Genomic DNA, 20,321 nt, shown 5'->3' with positions numbered 1-20,321 from the left:
ACAGTGACAGACTTTATATTTTTGGGCTCCAAAATCACTGCAGGTGGTGACTGCAGCCATGAAATTAGAAGATGCTTGCTCCTTGGAAGAAAAGCTATGACCACCCTAGACAGCATATTAAAAAGCAGAGACATTACTTTGCCAACAAAGGTCCTTCTAGTCAAAGCTATGGTTTTTTTAGTAGTCATGTATGGATGAGAGCTGGACTATAAAGAAAGTTGAGTTCCGAAGAACTGATGCTTTTGAAACGTGGTATTGGAGAAGACTCTTGAGAGTCCCTTGGACTGCAAGGAGATCCAACCAGTTCATTCTAAAGGAAATCAGTCCTGGGTGTTCACTAGAAGGACTGATGTTGAAGCTGAAACTCCAGTACTTTCCCACCTGATGCGAAGAGCTGACTCATTAGAAAATGCTGGGAGAGATTGAAGGCAGGAAGAGAAGGGGATGACAGAGGATGAGATGGCTGGATGGCATCACCGACTCAATGGACATGAGTTTGAGTAAACTCCGGGAGTTGGTGATGGACAGGGAAGCCTGGGGTGCTGCGGTTCATGGGGTCACGACTGAGCGACTGAACTGAACTGAATAAGAGCAAAACCTTAACCAAGACATTAAAGTCAATTCTGAGGGGGAAACTTCTGTGTAAAAGATGAGTATATGTGTGTCTTTATGTGTGTGTGTTTGCTTTAAATGTTTCAAGAAATTTGAAAAACATTAGCTTCACTGCTTCCTGGATGATCCACAGGTCTTAGGGATCTGGCTGATAGAAACAAAGCAAATGAGAAGGTCCTATAACGACTTTGCCACCTCACGTATTACTCTGATGATCTTCCTAGTCAGGAGCCAAAGAAGATGCTGGTACTGAAAGCACTGTAAGCAACACTATCGAAGATGCTCCAGTTACCCCTCTGTGGGGAAAATACTGGACAGAGTTCATTTTGTACTGCATTCCCACTTGTCACTCTAACACATTTATTTAAATATGGTAAAATGCTGAGGGGGGGGTAGTTTTTTGGTTGTTTATTTTCCTATTTGTTTTTGTGTTCAACAAGCAGCATTACACACGCATATATTCATAAAGAAGACAAATAATCTGGAGACAGCTGGCCAAGTCCCAGGAGTTTCAGCCCTTTGCACAAAGTCAATGAGAGATTTAGGAGAAGAAATCAAACAAGACTAGAGGAGGGAAAAACAGTTTTTCAGTGACAAGATGAAAGAAAACGACCAGATTTTCATTTTAAATAACTATACTTTCAATGTGGACATCTAGAAGAGGGTCATGACTGAAAGACTAGGGAAAAGGCTATAACAGTAACCTAGTAACAAAGTAACATTACAGTTCCAATGGGACAGAAATAGGTGGAGAAATTCAGGAAGGAGACAAACCTGGAAATTAGGGATTAGTAAAGGCAGGGGAGGGTATGGCAATGGAGACCTGGATGACTCCTTTGAGAATGGATGAAGATGTTACGATCTGGGCCCTTAGTATCTAAGTAGTTTCCTATTACCTATATCCTATCTAAAGACACAAAAAGATCAAGAAAAAGGAGAGTATGAAGCCAGGGTAAATCTGAATTCTTTGCTTCTGAGCAGTATCTTCAGAAGATGCGTTTATTCACATTAAACCTTCAAGATTCGAATATCATTAAAATAAAAGTTCAAGGAACAGTTACAACTGTTACATGACTGTTACATAACTGCTTTAGGAAGAGTTACTAGATAGCCCCAACCTAACACACAAAAAACCTGGTCTTGAAATAAGGGGTGTGTGTGTGTGAAACATTCCTTTAAACTTCCTTACAAGAGTAACCAAATGATATCTGTCCTTGATTCAACAGCATTCATTAACCACTACATAAGAAGAAAAATTCATCTATAGTTGACTGGAAAATGAATGTCTACAGAGAAACTGCATAAATACTAAATTTGCATACATGTCAAAAAACTGCCTCAGTGAATTTTTTACATCAGCAAATATATAAACTGAAGTACAAAATACTCTTAGAAACCCATATTCCATTATCTTGTTTTTCAGAGATACTAAATAGCAAAATGACAAATACACATTATATATTTGATCAAGGTAGTATATATTACATATTTAATATTATATACTGTGTACATATATGTATTTATATATGTACACTTTACTAAGGATTTAAAATTTTTCTTAGAAATATCTACTTTTAACTCATTTCAATACTCACAATAAAACTGGTGAAAGTGTTCCATTGTTGGTATACCAGGAACAAAGTTGTAGAGGTGAAACTTCAAAGCTTCACTCTTCAGTAAGCTATAAGCCATCTCTGTAAGATTGATTCCAACTATTGCATAAGAATACCTATGTCAGAAACATTACCAGTTATCCCAGCTAGCCAAATAGTTCATACAGTAAATTTTAAACTATGCAAGGAATTAGTAAAATGTTATTCTAATTAATTTCTAACACAGTATTGATTTTAAAATAATTTCTACATATTACAAAAGTAAATCAGAATTGATTAAACATTTTTGTTCTTCAGAGCCTATTGATTTTCTGGATCTAATCTAAAACATGAAAATAAAGCTCTGGTCACATGAATATCTAAAACCAAAATCCTTTTTAAAAAATCCAAGAGAGTACTACATACACCCTCATTGATTTCTAAAATACACTGGGTAATCTGACAGTTTCTCCATTATCAGGGTATTTATTTTTATGATGTAATACTGTTATCAATATAATGTTTTTTCAAAGATAGGTATCATTGAAATATAAAAACAAATAATGATAAAGCTAATAATTGCAAAGAATCAGACACAACTTAGCAACCGAACAACAACAAAGCTAATAATGTCAATTTACATTTCACTTCACAAATTTCAAAGTTATTTCTCATTTTCCTATTCCTATTTCAAAGCCATTTCCCATTCCCATTTTCAAATCTTCCTCAGAAAAATTTTAAAAGGTCCTTATTTTCATTTTATAGATAAACTATATCTTGTGATAAAAATAACTGAAATACATACAAAATCAGTTTATGATCACATATATTAAAATAATGTCATGCAGTATTATTTATAAAGTTCTTATTAACTAAAATAATCTAAAAAAATACCCTGAAATACTTTCAAATTCAGATCTTCTAATTAACTTAAATTCAAGAGTTTACAGTCTCTTTAATATATCCAGCTTACCCTAATTTTGGATGATTTGAACGGGAAAGAATCTGATGAGCTTCACTGGTGTAATTTTCACTGAAATATCTGAAAAAGTTTAAGAAAAATAACAAAATTAACATGCCATTCAAACTGAAGATACCCAGAAGCAATTTTAAAAGCTACTGTCAAAATGACAGTCCTATTGCCAAAAGTACCCCAATCTCCATCTCAAATCCTTTAGTGACTCTGAGATGCTTCTCAATCAAAACTTAATTCTGAGCCATCAGGCCTATCTAGTATAGGATATGGGTCCTTTGCTAGATTTTGAAGTATTTGACAAAAAAATGATCCAACAAGAGATTTTTTAAATCTATCTTAAGGAAAATCTAGAGTTCTGTCTGTCTGTTCCACATTTCTTATAAAATAGTCACTGTCTACCTCTTGGGACACTTCCTTTCACCTGAGTTCATTCCTTCTGTTGTGACTTAAGTCTGTCAATGCAATCAGAAGAAAGTCAATAGCCTTCCTTTTGCTTAAAAACCAAACAAAAACAAAACCCTCCTTGATGAGTGGTATAACTAAAATACCAGCCATAAAACAGAAGTATTAGCAGGTACAGAAGAGAAATATATAAAGGCTCATACATCCTGCTGGTGAGTACCAATGCAACCTCTTTTGAGTTCTTATAGACCAAATCTTATAGAGAAGTCAGAGCTAATTTTATATTTTCAACCATTTCTAGTACATCAATGGCCATCAAACAATATATCTGGATCTTGGTCATTTTTCAAATTAGTAGCTATTAGCTCTAAATACAGTAAAAATATCTGCAAATTATTTAAAGATCTATCAGAATCCCTTACCACAGAACTGAATCAAATCCTATTAAATTATTTAAGTTTTAAGCTAAATTATCTTCTGAAAAGTGTTGAAAAGCTTGATTTCTGAGGAAATGAGCCAAAGCAAGGTTATTTAGCAAAAGTTAAGAAAGGAAACATCAGAAGAATGTGTATCTAACTGAACTCCAATTATCTGTGTAGTTTACAAGTACCAAGAAAAAAAGATGGACTTTAAAGGCTAAAAACAAAAGATCTACAGGTTCTGAACAATAATAAATTTTAAAATATTTTAGAATTTTCCCAAGTGAAAACAAACTGCATTTATTCTACTTAAATTCAAGTTTCTGTTTATCAAAGTGAAAAATTGGCAATTTCATTTTTTGTAATTATTATTATCATTATTTTTCAGACTTTTGTGCTTTATTTTTGAAAAGTAGACATATAGGGAACTTTCCTACTCATAAATTTAGGTATTACAGAAAATTAAATACTTTTGTTACTGGAAAAAAACCTGTAAATATCAAAGCCCTACTATATCTTCTATTTTCCTCCCAAATAGCCTTATCCATATTGATCTAGATATTTTTTCTCAATATTAACATAAATTAGCTTAGTTTGGGGATTAATTCTTTCACAGTAACAATTATATGAACTTTGTTATGGTTAGGGTTCTCACCCTAGGCATTTTATAAGCCTATAAATCACTACTCAAGGACAGGCCCAAACACTAGAATATCTCCATCTGCACATTCATATACATATTAATCTTCCAGGTTAATTTCTAAAATAGAGTTGGTTATCAATTCTGACTTTAGTTACATATTTTGAGATTTCACATATATGCCCAAGCATAAATATTAAAAAAGAAAAACAAGAGAGAATTCATATAGGCTCTGAAAGGTCAGGGATTTAGATCACTTGTCACAGATGGTGAAGAATAAGTGTGAAGAGACTTTATTTTCATCTTGTGTGCTTATATTTCCTAAAATGGAATCAGAGAGCCAAGAAGGAAGAGGCAAAAGGATAAAAAGAGTAGGAAAAGAGTACATACAATTCCTTAAATGGTATCAGAAACGTAGGAAGAGAAAGAGGAAAAGTTGGTAAGTAAAGAAATCATACACACACACAGACAAAGCATATGGCCATATTCAAATTTTTGCCAGCATATTAGTAAATACTAATAGCACAGCAGCTACTAAAATTCAGAGATAATATGAAACAACCAGATTAATTCTTCCTAAAACTTAACAAGATTGGAGATTACATGGAATTTCATTTAGAGAAGAAAAGAAAGTTTATTTTCACTTACACAAGATTGATTAATCCAAGTATGCCCATGCCTCTGAAGTCTGTTTTGGGATCGTCACCCTGGAAACCAATGTCAGCCCACTGCTTGGAGATTCTAGCCTTCAACTTTTTCGTGGGCATTAGAAGATTCCAAAGCTGTATAAACATGCTTCCATATTACAAACAATAGTGATGCTCTTAATTACCAAGACATTTTCCTTCTCGCAGCTGACATACTGGTAAGCTGAATGCTTTCAATTAAACTACTTTTGTAGACAAATCACAGGCTCAACAAAGACTTTAGAGAACATTTCAGTTATCCTAAAAAATGTAGCACACTTATTCCAATATAAAAGACTGATATAAAGAATGACAGATTTTGAAAAGGTAACAAATACACAGAAATCTGAAACAATAAGATGGCTTTACTTACTAAGTAATACATATACACTAGACTTGGTAAACTGCTTCCTTGAGAAGAACACAGTCCTAGGCACTTGGCCCTTGCCTCAAACACTATATTCTTAAGTAGGCTTTATTCTAATGGTGGGCGATTAGTCCCTAGTCAGAAGGAATACAAGTCTGAGATAGGGAGGGGATCATGGAGAAACAATACCAATAACATTATTTTTACAAATTTTCATAATTTTAAAAGAAAAAAGTATGACTTGTTTGTAAGTAAATATATTCCTCAAGACTGAGGATTTAAGAACAGCTATCAACTATTGGATAGCAACAAACTAATCAATGCAAACTAAAGTTAAAAAAAAAAAAATCAGTCATTTTCCAAATTCAACACCACAAGTCATCAAACAAAACAGACTTACAAAAGTTGATAAGAAAGTTTGTGAAAACTTGCAAAACAGAAATACTTGCATTTTTTTTCCATTTCACTATCATTTCAGGCATTGTTGAGTAAAGGACTCCTAATGAAAGGAGTATCCTGTTACCTAGAATGAAATGTGAAGACTTTGTGACCTTACTGTAAGACAGGGTCAGGACTCTGGCCCTGAAGCTAATACAGTCATGAGACTGGGTTTTCTCTGGTCCCTCCTCTCATCACTAACACATGCATCTGCTCACCTTAGCATCTCTCCATGAGCTCAGCAAGCATTTGATTATGCCAAGAGTGAGGCCCACAACGATGTGGTGAGAGACAAGGTAAGACCACTAATACTGAACACTTACTCTGTGTAAATATCAAATTTCTGGGTTTCACCCCTGGAGACTGTGATTTCATAGGCCAACGTGGAACTCTGGATTCCAAACGTTAAAACAGTGGTTACCTTTAGTGAAGGAGGCCCTCAGACTGCACTTAAAGAGGCATGGATCTCCTCAGCCCCTGACCCTGCTGAGTTTGTGTGAGGCTGGGTGATTCACTGCCAGCCACTGGCTCTTCACCTTTCGGTAAGTTTCACGATGAATCACCAAGATGAAAACTCCCCTGACTAAAATGCTAGGACCTGGGTCTTACTCCTCTAAAGAGAAGATACAGTGTAGAGAGGGTCTGAGGTTACGGGAATAATGATGATGAGAAGGTTATAAAGAGCAGTCCAGCCTCAGTGAGTGCCAGGCACTAACTATGCTAACACCTGAAACATAAAAACTCAACCCGCAGCAAAAGTCCTTTGAGTAGTTTTATTATCCTCTGCCAAAATCAAGTTTTATTTTTAAAGTTCGGTGAAGTGCATATTTATACTCTTTCTGAAAACAAGGAAAAAGTGTTGTTGTTTTTAAACTTGTCTCTCACTGTTACTTAGATACCCTCTTACTGGAATGACATTTCTTTCCACAACACTTTTAGTTTATAACTAAACACCAGGTGCTCTGTGCTGTCTTCCCTAACTTTAAACATTAAAAAATACAATCAGAATAGGTGAAGTGGACAGGCAGGTGATTCATTTCTGTTTTAGAACTGATCATTGTAAGACCTTCCCGAAGCAAATGACTTCATCTTCTCTAGGCCCCAGAATTAAACTCATCCCTCAAACAAAGGTACTAAAGTAGATGATTTGGAAAGCTTGCTCCAGGTCTAATCTCTCATTTTGGCACCACACCGGCCTTATATACTTCTACTCCAGAAATAAGAAATAGGAAGGTTCTAAGTAAATTTCTTTACTCCCTTAATTTTTAAATCTATTGTGGCAATATTCAGCACGTTTCATAAATCCCCAAAGATCTGACATAATGATCTGAAAAGGGACCTCCGTGTTCACAGTTTGAGAGGAAGCTGAAAAAATGCCTAATTTTTATGAGGAATTCTATAAAACTTAAGGGGGAAAAAAGTCTGAAGCTTGTGGACTCACTTCTCAGTTGAAAAGATCTCCCTTTTTAAGTTTATGATTTATTTCAGAATTTAAAAAAATTAAAATTAAATGTGAATATCTTATTGATTCTTATCAGAAAATTACAAAAGTAGTTAATGAAAAATCTTTCACCAGCATGATTACATTTTCTAAGAGGCAAAGAAATCAGATAGCTGTGTAAGCCTCTAGACATTGCACACAGGCCTTACTATCTTAAGCCTGATTTATTTTCCAGTGTCACTCCAAATACAGAATGCCAAAAACTTACCTTGATAAGCAGCTTTTCATGTTGCAGGTTATCAGAATCATACGGCTTTTTTCTCACACTTTCTACATCCAAATAGAGCTGTTTGTAACCAGATATCTGTAGTAAGCATGCCTTCATGCAGATTTTAAAACTGAAAATGATAAAAATTATCATTTTTTAAAAACATACCTTTCTACCACAATAAAGTAACACCTTCCATAGCTTGTGGTTCATATGTCTATTTAGAAAGCAATTTCTAGTTTTCAGTTGCATACAATAAGCATCAAGAGCCTCTGAAAACACAAAACATTATACAAAGTATCATGTACGGTAAGATAGAACAAGGCCTAGAAAGAGAGCAAGATGCATAGGAAAAGCAAACTCTGCAAACTGTAAAGTGTGCAAATCCTTCATTTGTTCACTTCTTTTCACATTTTCTTTGTGCAATCTCACACATTTCCCAATTTTTATTGCCCAATATTAACAGCAGACCTGGTTTTCCAAGGATCAAACAACACACATCACCATGACAGGTTCTCCCAGTTCTCCTGAACACAACAGCTTATCTTCCCTGAAGAAGCATGCTCCTTCTCAACTCAGTTTCTCAATCTGTTCATGGAATCACTAAGCTAGTTCCCCAAGCTAGAATGCTCCGAGTTCTGACACTCCTCTCCATCAAAAACACATCAAAAGGTCCCCGAGCCCTTATCCTTTCTGGCTCTGAAATGTCCGTTAAAGCCCTCATCATATATCTGTTTAACATGGTATATTTATGGCTTCATTGTCTCTTGTCCAAATGCCTCAGTTTCTTGTTTTGTCTTTATCCCTTTTACCAGCCTTCTATACCCTCAAATTTACCCTCCATCTTCCTAAAATACATATCTGATCATGCAGCTTGTTCACTTAAAAAAAAAAAAAAAAACAGAGGACAAATCCAAGTTTTTCAGTGTGACGTGTGAGCCTTGCATGTGTCTGACCTCGCACCCCACCCACTTCTCCAGCCTCTGCTCTGTGTCTATCCAACGCTCAGGCCGCAAAGGACTCTACCATTTCCAGATCCACAAGGGCTCTGTGCCTTGTAGCCTCCTTCTCTGCATGAAATGTCCTCCCCAACCCACTCAATGAGGTACAGCGCAAACGCTCCCTCTTCTGTGGAATTATCATCACAGTTCTCTCCTGTACCTTTCCCTGTTTCAGCCTAAACAAATGACTCCTTCCTCAATATCCACATAGAAAATACCAAATGAAGAAAAAATTGCTAAATATTTACTATCTCAATAAACTAGTGCTGAGAATACAAAACTGGAATAAGTCAAGTCCTTCTCTTATGGAACTCAGAATTCATTTGGGGAGGAGCAAGAGCAGATCAGCGACTATAGGACAATGGGTTAACTGTGTAATAGATGACCTTCCTGGAGGAGGGTGGAGGAACTGAATTTTGAAAGACAAAGGACACAGGTGCTGAAGTTACATTTAACTTTGGGAAAGTAATGGTAAGCTATTTGAGAGAAGGCAGATGATAAATTGGCAACAGTACTGGACTGGGACCCAGTGAGTGAGTGAGTGATATCGCTCAGTCATGTCTGACTTTTTGCGACCCCCATGGATTGTAGCCTACCAGACTCCTCCGTCCATGGGATTTTTCCAGGCAAGAGTACTGGAGTGGGTTGCCATTTCCTCCTCCAGGGGATCTTCCCGACCCAAGGATTGAACCCGGGTCTCCCACATTGAAGGCAGACACTTTACCGTCTAAGCCACCAGGGAAGTCCTGGGACCTAGAGATACAGGTTTTAGATTTCCTACTACTCACCTCTCCGGACCTCACTTCCTCATCGAGTGAGGTGTAAGGATTGAATTGGATGATTTTCACAAACCTTTCACCTCTCATGTTTCACAACTTTGTGTGATCTTTAACCTCACAGGATGTAAGCACACAATAAATGAGAATACTGTAAAAACACACACCTGGCATCCTTCTCAGGGTTAATATTCTTTTCCTTCATTATATCTTCTACACATCTGTCCACTTCACTCTGAACAACAAGTGTAGCTTTCTGTAAAACCTATTTGTGTGAAAGAAAGCTGTATGAGAAAAATCTCTTATAGCTGGGGAAAAAAAGGAGTATTTTCAAAAGGGCAATTGTGCTTTTTATTACTGAGTTCTAAAAAGTTCGTTACTGGATATAAGTCCTTAATCAGATATATGTGCTGTAAATGTTTTCTGTGTGGCTTGCCAATTCATTTCTTAAAGGCGTTTTTGATAACTAGTTTTTATTCTGATGAAGTCTAATTTTTCGATTTTTTTTTTAAATGGTAATGCTATGTCTTCTCTAAAAGAAACTTCTGCTTAACCCATGGTAGAAGATGTATATTCTCCTATGGTTTCTTTGAGAAGGCTTAACATTTTAAATATAGGTCTAAAGTCCATACCAAATTAATTTTCACAAGAAGAGAGTGATAGGAGCCTCCCCACCCCTGACCCTCCCAATTTGGTTCCAGCTGTTCCTGCACTTTACTGGTTTTCCAATACTTTCCTGATCTCACTGAATTGCTTTAGTATTCTTTTTAAAAGTTACATATGGCCTATTTCTGTTCTCTCACCTGTTGTATTTATCTCTTTGCCTAGAAAGTCTTGGAAGTCAGACAGTATATGTCCTTTAACTTTGTTCTTTGAGAAGACTATTTGAGCTATACTAGGTCCCTTAAAACTCTGTATCAACTTTAAATGAGCTTGCCACTCCCTTCAAAAATAACTTGCTGGGATTTTGACTGGAATTGCATTGAATCCACAGGTCAGTTTGGAGATTGGCATCATAACAATACTGACTCTTCTAATTGATGAATACAGTATATCTTTCCATTTTAATTTTTCTCAGGAAAAGGAGTTGTAATGTGGAAGTCTTACACAGCTTTCATTAAATTTATCCCTGAAAATATGCTACTGTAAGTGGAATTATTCTCTTTTTTTGTTTCTAAGAAGTTTATGTTAACATACAGAAACATACTATGTCCTAGGACATTGCTAAATTCATTTACTAATAATGCTAGTAATTTTTAGATTTCTTAGGATTTTCTATACTCATAAACTATGCCATCTGTTAATAAAGACAGATGGCATTTATTTCTTTTCACTCATTATGTCTTAGATTTATTTTCTTTGCCTTACTACACTGCTTAGGTCTTCCAGCAAATGCTGGATAAAAGGAGAGTAAACAGCCTCATTTTTTTCCAACTGAACGTGCATAGCATTCAATATTTCAGTGTTGTATGTCATGCCAGCCTTTAATATGACGATGAAGTTCCTTTTATTCCTAGTTAGTTGACTGTTTTTGATCATGAATGGATATTAAGTTCTGTCAAAACAGTTTTTTTAATATCTACTGAAATGACCATATTTTTCTGATTTACTTTGTTAATGTGGCAAGTTACATTCACTGACTTTGAAAACATTATTATTTTTATATATTAACTGCTTCCATATTAACATCTCTAGTCTTAAAACAACCATGTGGATATTAATACCTTCCTTTTACAATGAGTAACTTGCACAAAGTCAAAGGAAGTGACAGAATCTGAACTTAGACTTTTTTCATAGAAATAAAAAAGTAGAGCAAGTTAATGGAAATACCACAAAATCAGAAATCAATTTTACTCTGCAAAGTATGGATAAATGAAGTATACAAATGAGATACAACACACACCATAAATTGTATGTCTAAACTGATACGACTTCGCCCATTAGCTTATTGACAAGTTTACACTAGATTTAAAACTTAAAACAAAGCTCCTATGATTTAATTCAGTAAATATTTAACCACCCACTTGCTGACCATTTCTTTTTAGTATGCTCTTGAAAACACAATTAGCAATTTTCAAATAATAACATCATAAGAATACAATTTTAATGTGTAGTTCTCTAGTGAACTTTAGTAGCCAGTAAAGGAGATAAAAGATAATGAACATTTTATTTTCTTTAAACTTGCAACTACTACCTTAAAGCCTCCAGACACTTCACCTCAGCCCACCTTACCTCTTACATCTCCAGATGCCTGTTTATAATTACATTAGATTTTGTTTTTTACTTCCTGTTTCGTATCCCAAAGACCCTGATGGAATGTTGAACATATAGCAATCACTCAAATCTTTGCTCAAGGACTTGACTAAGGCACTAGAGTTCTTAAAAAGTAACGTCTTATATACAGTCTCACTTAATTTGGGCATAATTTTACAACACATGAAATCCCACTAGCAAATTCCATGACTGAAAATGTTAAAATCAATTTTAGTAATAATAGTTACAGAGACAGATATGTGAAAGAGAGTTCCCAGTTCCAGAATCTCGCCAGATGTTCATCTACAATTTATGATGTTATTACTTCATAAAATTGTGTTCCAAGTTATTAAAGGAACTATATGGGTGGATAGGTATAAACAAATTTTTAGAATCAGCAATTTGGTAACACTCTAGATCCCTACAGTCTCATTAAAGAAGGAGAGAAAAAGATTCTGAACCAAATAAGATTCTGTAAGATTCTGAACAAAAAAGTAGGACTCTGCACTGCTCCCCACCACAATATTCATTCATGTATGAGTTATACTGACCATTTATAAATAAAAGACTATATCAGTAAAGCACCTATTTTATAGGTCACTTTCCAGAACTTAACTGATAAGCTTGCAACATTCAACACTGTCCATTTTCTATCTGGCATGAATCAGGTACTCATATCAGTATCATCAGACACTAGTAGAAAGTCAACATTGCTGCTAAGTCGCTTCAGTTGTGTCTGACTCTGTGCGACCCCACAGACGGCAGTCCACCAGGCTCCCCCGTCCCTGGGATTCTCCAGGCAAGAACACTGGAGTGGGTTGCCATTTCCTTCTCCAATGCATGAAAGAGAAAAGTGAAAGTGAAGTCGCTCAGTCGAGTCCAATTCCTAGCGACCCCATGGACTGCAGCCCACCAGGCTCCTCCATCCATGGGATTTTCCAGGCAAGAGTACTGCAGTGGGGTGCCATTGCCTTATATCCACATTGTACATCACGACCAAATACAAACATATATGAATATCTAAAAAATTTATAGATGTATAGTGACAGTGAAGTTGCTCAGTCGTGTCTGACTCTGCGACCCCATGGACTGTAACACATCAGGCTTCCCTGTCCATCACCAACTCCTGAAGCTTACTCAAACTCATGTCCATTGAATCGGTGATGGCATCCAACCATCTCATCCTCTGTCATCCCCTTGTCCTCCCACCTTCAAACTTTCGCAGCATCAGGATCTTTTCAAATGAGTCAGTTCTTCACATCAGGTGGCCAAAGTATTGGAGTTTCAGCTTCAGTATCAGTCCTTCCAATGAACACCCAGGACTGATCTCCTTCAGAATGGACTGGTTGGATCTCCTTGCAGTCCAAGGGACTCTCAAGAGTCTTCTCCAACACCACAATTCAAAAGCATCAATTCTTCGGTGCTCAGCTTTCTTTATAGTCCAACTCTAACATACATACATGACTACTGAAAAAACCATAGCTTTGACTAGAAGGACCTTTGTTGGCAAAGTCTCTGCTTTCTAATATGCTGTCTAGGTTGGTCATAGCTTTTCTTCCAAGGAGCAAGCATCTTTTAATTTTATGGCTGTGGTCACCATCTGCAGTGATTTTGGAGCCCAAAAAAATAGTCTCCCACTGTTTCCACTGTTTCCCCATCTATTTGCCATGAAGTGACAGAACCAGATGCCATGATCTTAGTTTTCTGAATGTTGAGTTTTAAGCCAACTTTTCACTCTCCTCTTTCACTTTCATCAAGAGGCTATTTAATTCTTCTTCGCTTTCAGCCATAAGGGCGATAATCATCTGCATATCCGAGGTTATTGGTATTTCTCCAGGCAATCTTGATTCCAGCTTGTGCTTCCTCCAGCCCGGCATTTTGCATGATATACTCTGCACATAAGTTAAACAAGCAGAGTGACAATATACAGCCTTGACATACTCCTTTCCCGATATGGAACCAGTCTATTGTTCCATGTCCAGTTCTTCTTGACCTGCATATAGATTTCTTAGGAGGCAGGTCAGGTGGTCTCGTATTCCCATCTCTTTCAGAATTTTCCACAGTTTGTTGTGATCCACTACGTCAGTCAAACAAGAATCTAGATGACCCACTCTACCTCTGCCACACCAACTAATCTATATACAGAGGAAAAAAACTGTGAACTACTATAGGGAAGTATAGCATGTGTTAGGGAGAAGGCAATGGCACCCCACTCTAGTACTCTTGCTTGGAAAATCCCATGGACGGAGGAGCCTGGTAGGCTGTAGTCCATGGGGTTGCTAAGAGTCAGACACGACTGAGCGACTTCACTTTCACCTTTCACTTTCATGCACTGGAGAGGGAAATGGCAACCCACTCCAGTGTTCTTACCTGGAGAATCCCAGGGATGGCTGAGCCTGGCGGGCTGCCGTCTATGGGGTCGCACAGAGTTGGACACTACTGAGGCGACTTAGCAGCAGCAGCATGTGTTAGAATGAATAATCGGCCCCTATTTTTCATTCCCATGTAACTGAATTATATACTCACATGTCTAACATGGGTTTATGGTGAGCAGAATGTATTTCTCCATCCCTTGACTCGGGCTTGGCCATGTAACTTATTCTAGGCATGTTAATGACACATGACACAAGAAAACTTAAAATATATTTGTGTGGTTGGAGCTCCAATGATTTACTATGAATCAATGTGGATTCTTTTCAATCTGGATCCCAGAAGGAGACAACTGGAACAGACCTGAACTTGGCACCAGCTTGAGGAAGAGCCTGTCCAGTCGGCCCACAGATATATGAGCAAGAAATAACTAACTTTGGTACATGTCACTGAGATTTTATAATTCTGTTACACAGAAGACTCTTACAAGAGTCCCTTGGAATGCAAGGAGATCAAGGCAGTTAATCCTAAAGGAAATCAACCCTGAATATTCATTGGAAGGACTGATGCTGAAGTTCGAATACTTTGGCCACCTGATGTGAAGAGCCAACTCACTGGAAAATACTCTGATGCTGGGAAAGAGTGAAGACAAAATGAGAAGTGGGTGGCAGAGGATGATGGTTGGATAGCATCACTGACTCGATGGACATGAATTTGAGCAAACTGTGGAGATAGTGGAAGACTGAGGAGCCAGGTGTGCTACAGTCCATGAGGTCACAAAGAGTTGGACACAACTTAGAGACTAAACCACAACAATACAGCAGTAGCTGACTAATCAATAGCATGAGTAATAAAAAGTGACTTATTTTGGATCAAAAGGTTTTCTATTGAAAACCCAAATAACTATCCAAACCTATCCTAAGGACACAATCTATGAGAAGGCTTTCCCCCTAAACACTTTGCTTTCCCACAAGTTATCAAGTTTTGAGGTAAAATAAACAAGCAAAACCTCAAAACAGAACAAATTATTCAAATACTTCTTTGTGACAAGTATTGTACGCTCCCCCCCCTCCTCACACACACAAAGAGGAAAAAAGTGTTTTAAAAAATAGAATACTACTTCTTAAGTGGGAAAACTTCACACAATACTCTTAACAGCAAAGACTCTTCTAGTAGCACACTAAAAATAATTAACTCTAAAACTGAGACATTCTTTTAAAGAAAAAGTATCTCCAAGTTAATTTTCTAGAATTATTACCTTGATATGATCCTACCTTATTCTTGGAGTATGTCAAGGAATTTTCTGAAAAGAAGCAAAAGAATATTATTACTTAAATACTGTTTGTGAATTACTCTATAAACAAATATTATAAATACCGAGAAAATAACAAATTATTTTAATAGCTCTAGATGATACAATAATTTTTACATTTTTTTCTTATCAAGAGGTACTTTGCTCTCTTCAGAGCAGTCAAAAGGGCAACTCTTAAGATCAAGCAAGAATTTAAGTCAGTCAGAAATTTGTGAAAAATCTTAGGAAGTAATTAAACTTCAGTCATCCAGATGCCCTGAGGTTCCCTCCCTGACCGTCTGCCATTCTTTGCCTGTTGTCTTGGCTACCAACACCCACTGCTCACATCTAACAGGGGTGGATTTCTTAGTTGAAGCGCACTTGTTCAACACAAAAGAGGTTTTGGTTAAGTCATGATTTTCCCATTTAACACCGTGAGCATGAAGTGCAGTCCATCCCTGGTCTGCCTTACTCTGGTCAAGGAGAAATGACCTCAGTCACACTTCTCACTCATCTGTGTTCTAATTTAAAGTAATATTTTTAATTTAGCATGGAAATCTGATCAATTTTAGAAGGTTCTAGAGTAGCACTGTTCAACAGAAATATAATGCAAGCCCAAATGTGAACCATGTATGTTCACATTTAACAAAACAGTAGCCATATAAGAGTAACAGACACTGATAAAAGTAACATTAATATATTTTAACCCAATGATCCAAAATATTATCACTTCAACATTCAATGAATATAAACAATTATTAATGAGGCACCTTTACATTCTTTGTTCAGTCTTTGAAATCCAGCATATATTTCATACCTCTGCACATCTCAATTCAAACCAATCACATTTCAAGTGTTCAACAGCCACATGTGGCTATTGGCTACACAGTATGACAGAGCAGATTTCCAGTCTAATGATTTTTCTCAGGGATTACCAGATTGTTCTTTCATGAACTGCATTGAGAAATTAAGACTGAAGGATGCTGAATGTAAAAATTTACTTTACTTAAGTGAAAATTTCAAAGGGGTGATAGCAGTAGAGAGATTTTTTTTTCTAGAAAGTAGGTTGCAAGTATAATCTAAGATACAACTGATGAATTAAATAATTGTTTCTTTTTCCATAAAATCAGTTTTAGAGTTAGAAGGATTCAAAGATCATGAAACAGATTAAGTGATTTGATCACGATACGCAAGAGCATCTGTCACTATCAGTACTGAGAAAAATAGAATCTTGTTCATTTTTAATCATTCTTTTTTGAAAAACATTACCTATCCTGTGCGTCCTTTGTGCACCTACATAGGTATCAAAAATTCGCTGCAATTCACATTTTCCAGTCATCTGCCGTAAGAGCCATTTCATCCAAAATCGAAAAAAGTGCCCATAGAAGAACTCCCACAAAGCAATAAACATTTTTTTTCCCTGCAGAAGGAAATATATGACAGGTTTAATGGCCCTAAATTGGATTTTTTAAAAGGGAAAAATTAGTTTATCCAACTCATTGAATCCCAAATTATATTGTTAATCCATCATGCCTGTTTTGTAGTAGTGTTAGACATCTAAGAAAACAATGACAGGTGTAATATACACCATTTATATTAATTGAATGATGCTGGGTCAAACAGTCTATTTACGTCTTTTAAACAACTAACTGTAAAAATCAAACTATTTACCTAGATTCAAGCTCTAGGTAAGATTCGGTTCACTATTTAATTTCTTATTCTTTGAGAATAGGGATCAACAGCCCAAGAACGAAAAAACCCCAGCTAAGCAACGATTAAATCAAATACAGTATACATCAGGATTGTTTGTATAAGGAACAACTCTTCTTAACCCCGTTGGTAACCCAGTTACATGTGTCCCAGTCAGGTGACAAAATCACTACATATAGCTTACAAATTGAAGTACAAAGTTGAACACGGAGTAGATCACACCCTGGCTAATTGCTGATTTTCCATTCAACAGGTGAAGGGCAGAAATATTAAAAAGAGTGATAAACTACACCCTCGATAAAACTTAATCTTTATGCCCTAAGAAAAAAATCTGTTCTTAACATGGAGCGGGGTGGGGGAAATTTAAGTCAGGAGGAGTTACTTAAAAACTAAAGAAAAAGCTCATCTCCCTCCTGGCTTAAATATTCCCACCGATACATAGTCTCCCGAGGGATTGTCAAATTCGAAATCCCCTCAAGTCAGCGCAGAATCTGTGCAATCAGAGACGGGCTGAACTGTGACTTTAAAAAGAATCCATCTGGTCCGCGCTCATCAGAACAAAAGAAGCCGAACTGCCAAGCAGAGGGAACGCCAGCCTCGCGGCGCCAGAGCTCCCCAGCCCTTGGGGTGTCGCTGCGCCGCCGAGCCCCCCTCCCGGAGTCTGGCCGAATCCAGCTCGCGCCCTCCCCGCGAGTGGGAGGGAACGGCTCGCACAAAGCCCCGCCGGCCCGGACGCCCAGTGGACTTTCCGCAGGGCGCCACGGGGCTCGCGCGCCTCCAGCGAAGCCGCACCGAAGCAGCACCCGGCGAGAGGAAAACAAACAGCAGCCACCTCAAGGGAGCGGAAGAACTAGGAGGAGCTGGAGCTGCCTCGGTTTCCCCAACTGCAAACTGCCGGCAACGGAAACGACGCTACTAGCCGTGCGCTCCCTGCAAGCACCGCGACCCGGAAGTCGGGGAGCGAGACGGTGGGAACGCCTTCCCTGGGACACTGCTCGTCCCCGGCCCGCCCCACCGGCTTCTCCGATTGGCCCGAAATCCACCAATCGAGACCTCTGAAAGAATGACGCGCCGAGGGCCCCCGTCGCGCGTGCTCGGATGCTGGAGACGCCAGACAGTTGCCCTGATAACGGTTACCTCGCGGCTTGTCCCGCGTCAAAGATAGGTCTTTGTCAGAGGGGCTCTGAAGACTTCGCTCTCCTTCAACTTCAGGTCAGTTGCGCACTGGAGAAGCGATGCGCTTTGTGTAACTTTCATAGCGCCAAGGTTACAAAAGCACTTTCACCTACATTTAGTCTTAACTCTGTGAAGTAATTAGCACTTTATGGATGAGGAAACGGAATTTATGTTGAATGACTTGCCCATGGCCACTAGCAGGAAGATAAGGAGAGCCCTGTACGCTGAGTAAAGACGTTTAGACCTTGTCCTTTCATGATATATATCTAATCGTCAATTAATAGGACATTTATCCCGTAACTGGTGTTTGTTTTTTCTTGAAAAAGTAATTTATGTACATGATTATTTTTTTTAAAACCCAACCTCAGACAATGTATTCATTAAGTCAAGTAATCTGTTGATTGGCTGTTATGCACCAGGCAGTGTTCCAAAAGGGAGTCATACACCAAATAAATGCAAATATTTAGTATGTCAGGTGGTACTAAAGTAAAAGGGTATTAGGGAAAGGAAGGAGTGTATTTACATACAGTATAGTCAGGGCAGTCTCCGTGTTACGGTGCCACTTGAGTAGTGATCTGAGTGAAGTAAGACAGGGAGAGAATCTGGAGGAAGAGTATTCTAGACACTAGAATAGCAAATGCGAAGGGCTTGAATCAGGAGCATACTTTGTAAGTTGGAGGAATAGCAAAAGGACAGTATGGTTGGAGAAGAAAGACCAGGGGGAGAGTAAAATATAAGTACACAGGACAACCTATATTGAAAAATGACTTTTACCCACCCATGCACAACTCCTGGTCCCTCAGCCCCTTGCTCAAAAGCAACTAGTATTAGTTTTTTATACTTTCGGGGGTATTCTATGAAAATGTGTGTGTGTGTGTGTGTATACATATATATATATAGAGAGAGAGACAGACAGGTATATATAATATTCCCTCCCTCCATCTCATTGTTAACACAGATTGAAGCAGCAGTACACACTCTTCCACACCTCAACCACATTTTTCAAAAAGGTGCTAATTGTAAAACAGTAGACATGTGAAGGGTGCGTAAGTCCTCCTCCCTGACCCATAGAAGCAACCAACTTGTAATGAAATCTGGACCTATACTATAATGATAAAACATAGACTCAGATCTTGAAAGGAACTTAAAGATCATCTCAATGAATATTTTTTTATTGTACATTAAAAATATTCAAAAGGCAAAGTTACACAGCCAGTCTGGCAAATTTAAGATCTAGAAACAAACTTCTATTTTAGGGGTCTAGTATTACATAATACCTTCATATAATAGAGAGTGAGATAATTCTGTAGTACAATTATGTAATTCTTTTACCTTTTCAAGGTGCTACACTGAGTGGGGGAGGGGCAAGAAAGGAACTCTTCTTATTGTCTCCATGCTGCCTGTTAGCCCATGTCTATCCAGGTTTTTCTCCAGGAGAGGAGAATGCTCACCCATTTGGTCAGAACTCAGGAAGTTGATTGAACTGATTTATTGGAAGTAGGATCACTGTCCATTATAACGCCTTGTGCATATGATTTCCTTGTCTGCCACAAATTCATTTGCTTGTAAGAAGGCAATGGCAACCCACTCCAGTACTCTTGCCTGGAAAATCCCATAGATGGAGGAGCCTGGTGGGCTGCAGTCCATGGAGTCGCTAAGAGTTGGACACAACTGAGCGACTTCATTTCACTTTTCACTTTCATGCATTGGAGAAGGCAATGGCGACCCACTCCAGTGTTCTTGCCTGGAGAATCCCAGGGACGGCAGAGCCTGGTGGGCTGCCGTCTATGGGGTCGCACAGAGTCGGACACGACTGAAGTGACTTAGCAGCAGCAGCAGCAGATACATTGGAGAAGGCAATGGCACCCCACTCCAGTACTCTTGCCTGGAAAATCCCATGGAC

The 20,321-nt window shown here is 37.9% G+C and overlaps 1 protein-coding gene across 2 annotated transcripts in view; it reads right to left on the bottom strand.

Moving 5' to 3' along the window:
* Positions 1–18,212, bottom strand: part of ELMOD2 (ELMO domain containing 2) — a 28,666-nt gene extending 10,454 nt beyond the window's left edge. The window contains exons 1-8 of one of the 2 annotated variants that reach the window (XM_006079251.3): positions 18,075–18,212; positions 16,802–16,952; positions 15,516–15,544; positions 9,786–9,883; positions 7,842–7,971; positions 5,290–5,423; positions 3,178–3,246; positions 2,208–2,341 (exon numbers count right to left, since the gene is read on the bottom strand). In XM_006079251.3, coding sequence (XP_006079313.1) covers positions 2,208–2,341; positions 3,178–3,246; positions 5,290–5,423; positions 7,842–7,971; positions 9,786–9,883; positions 15,516–15,544; positions 16,802–16,943 — 736 coding nt within the window. In that variant the 5' untranslated portion in view covers positions 16,944–16,952; positions 18,075–18,212. Of the gene's footprint in view, positions 1–2,207; positions 2,342–3,177; positions 3,247–5,289; positions 5,424–7,841; positions 7,972–9,785; positions 9,884–15,515; positions 15,545–16,801; positions 16,953–17,426; positions 18,040–18,074 lie in introns of those variants that run through there. The other variant, XM_025268096.2, reaches the window with a different exon arrangement.
* Between the last annotated feature and the right edge of the window lie 2,109 nt (positions 18,213–20,321).

The sequence above is a fragment of the Bubalus bubalis genome, chromosome 17, assembly GCF_019923935.1.
Source record: "Bubalus bubalis isolate 160015118507 breed Murrah chromosome 17, NDDB_SH_1, whole genome shotgun sequence".
NCBI lineage: Eukaryota > Metazoa > Chordata > Mammalia > Artiodactyla > Bovidae > Bubalus > Bubalus bubalis.
This window is presented reverse-complemented; position numbering and strand designations above follow the sequence as displayed.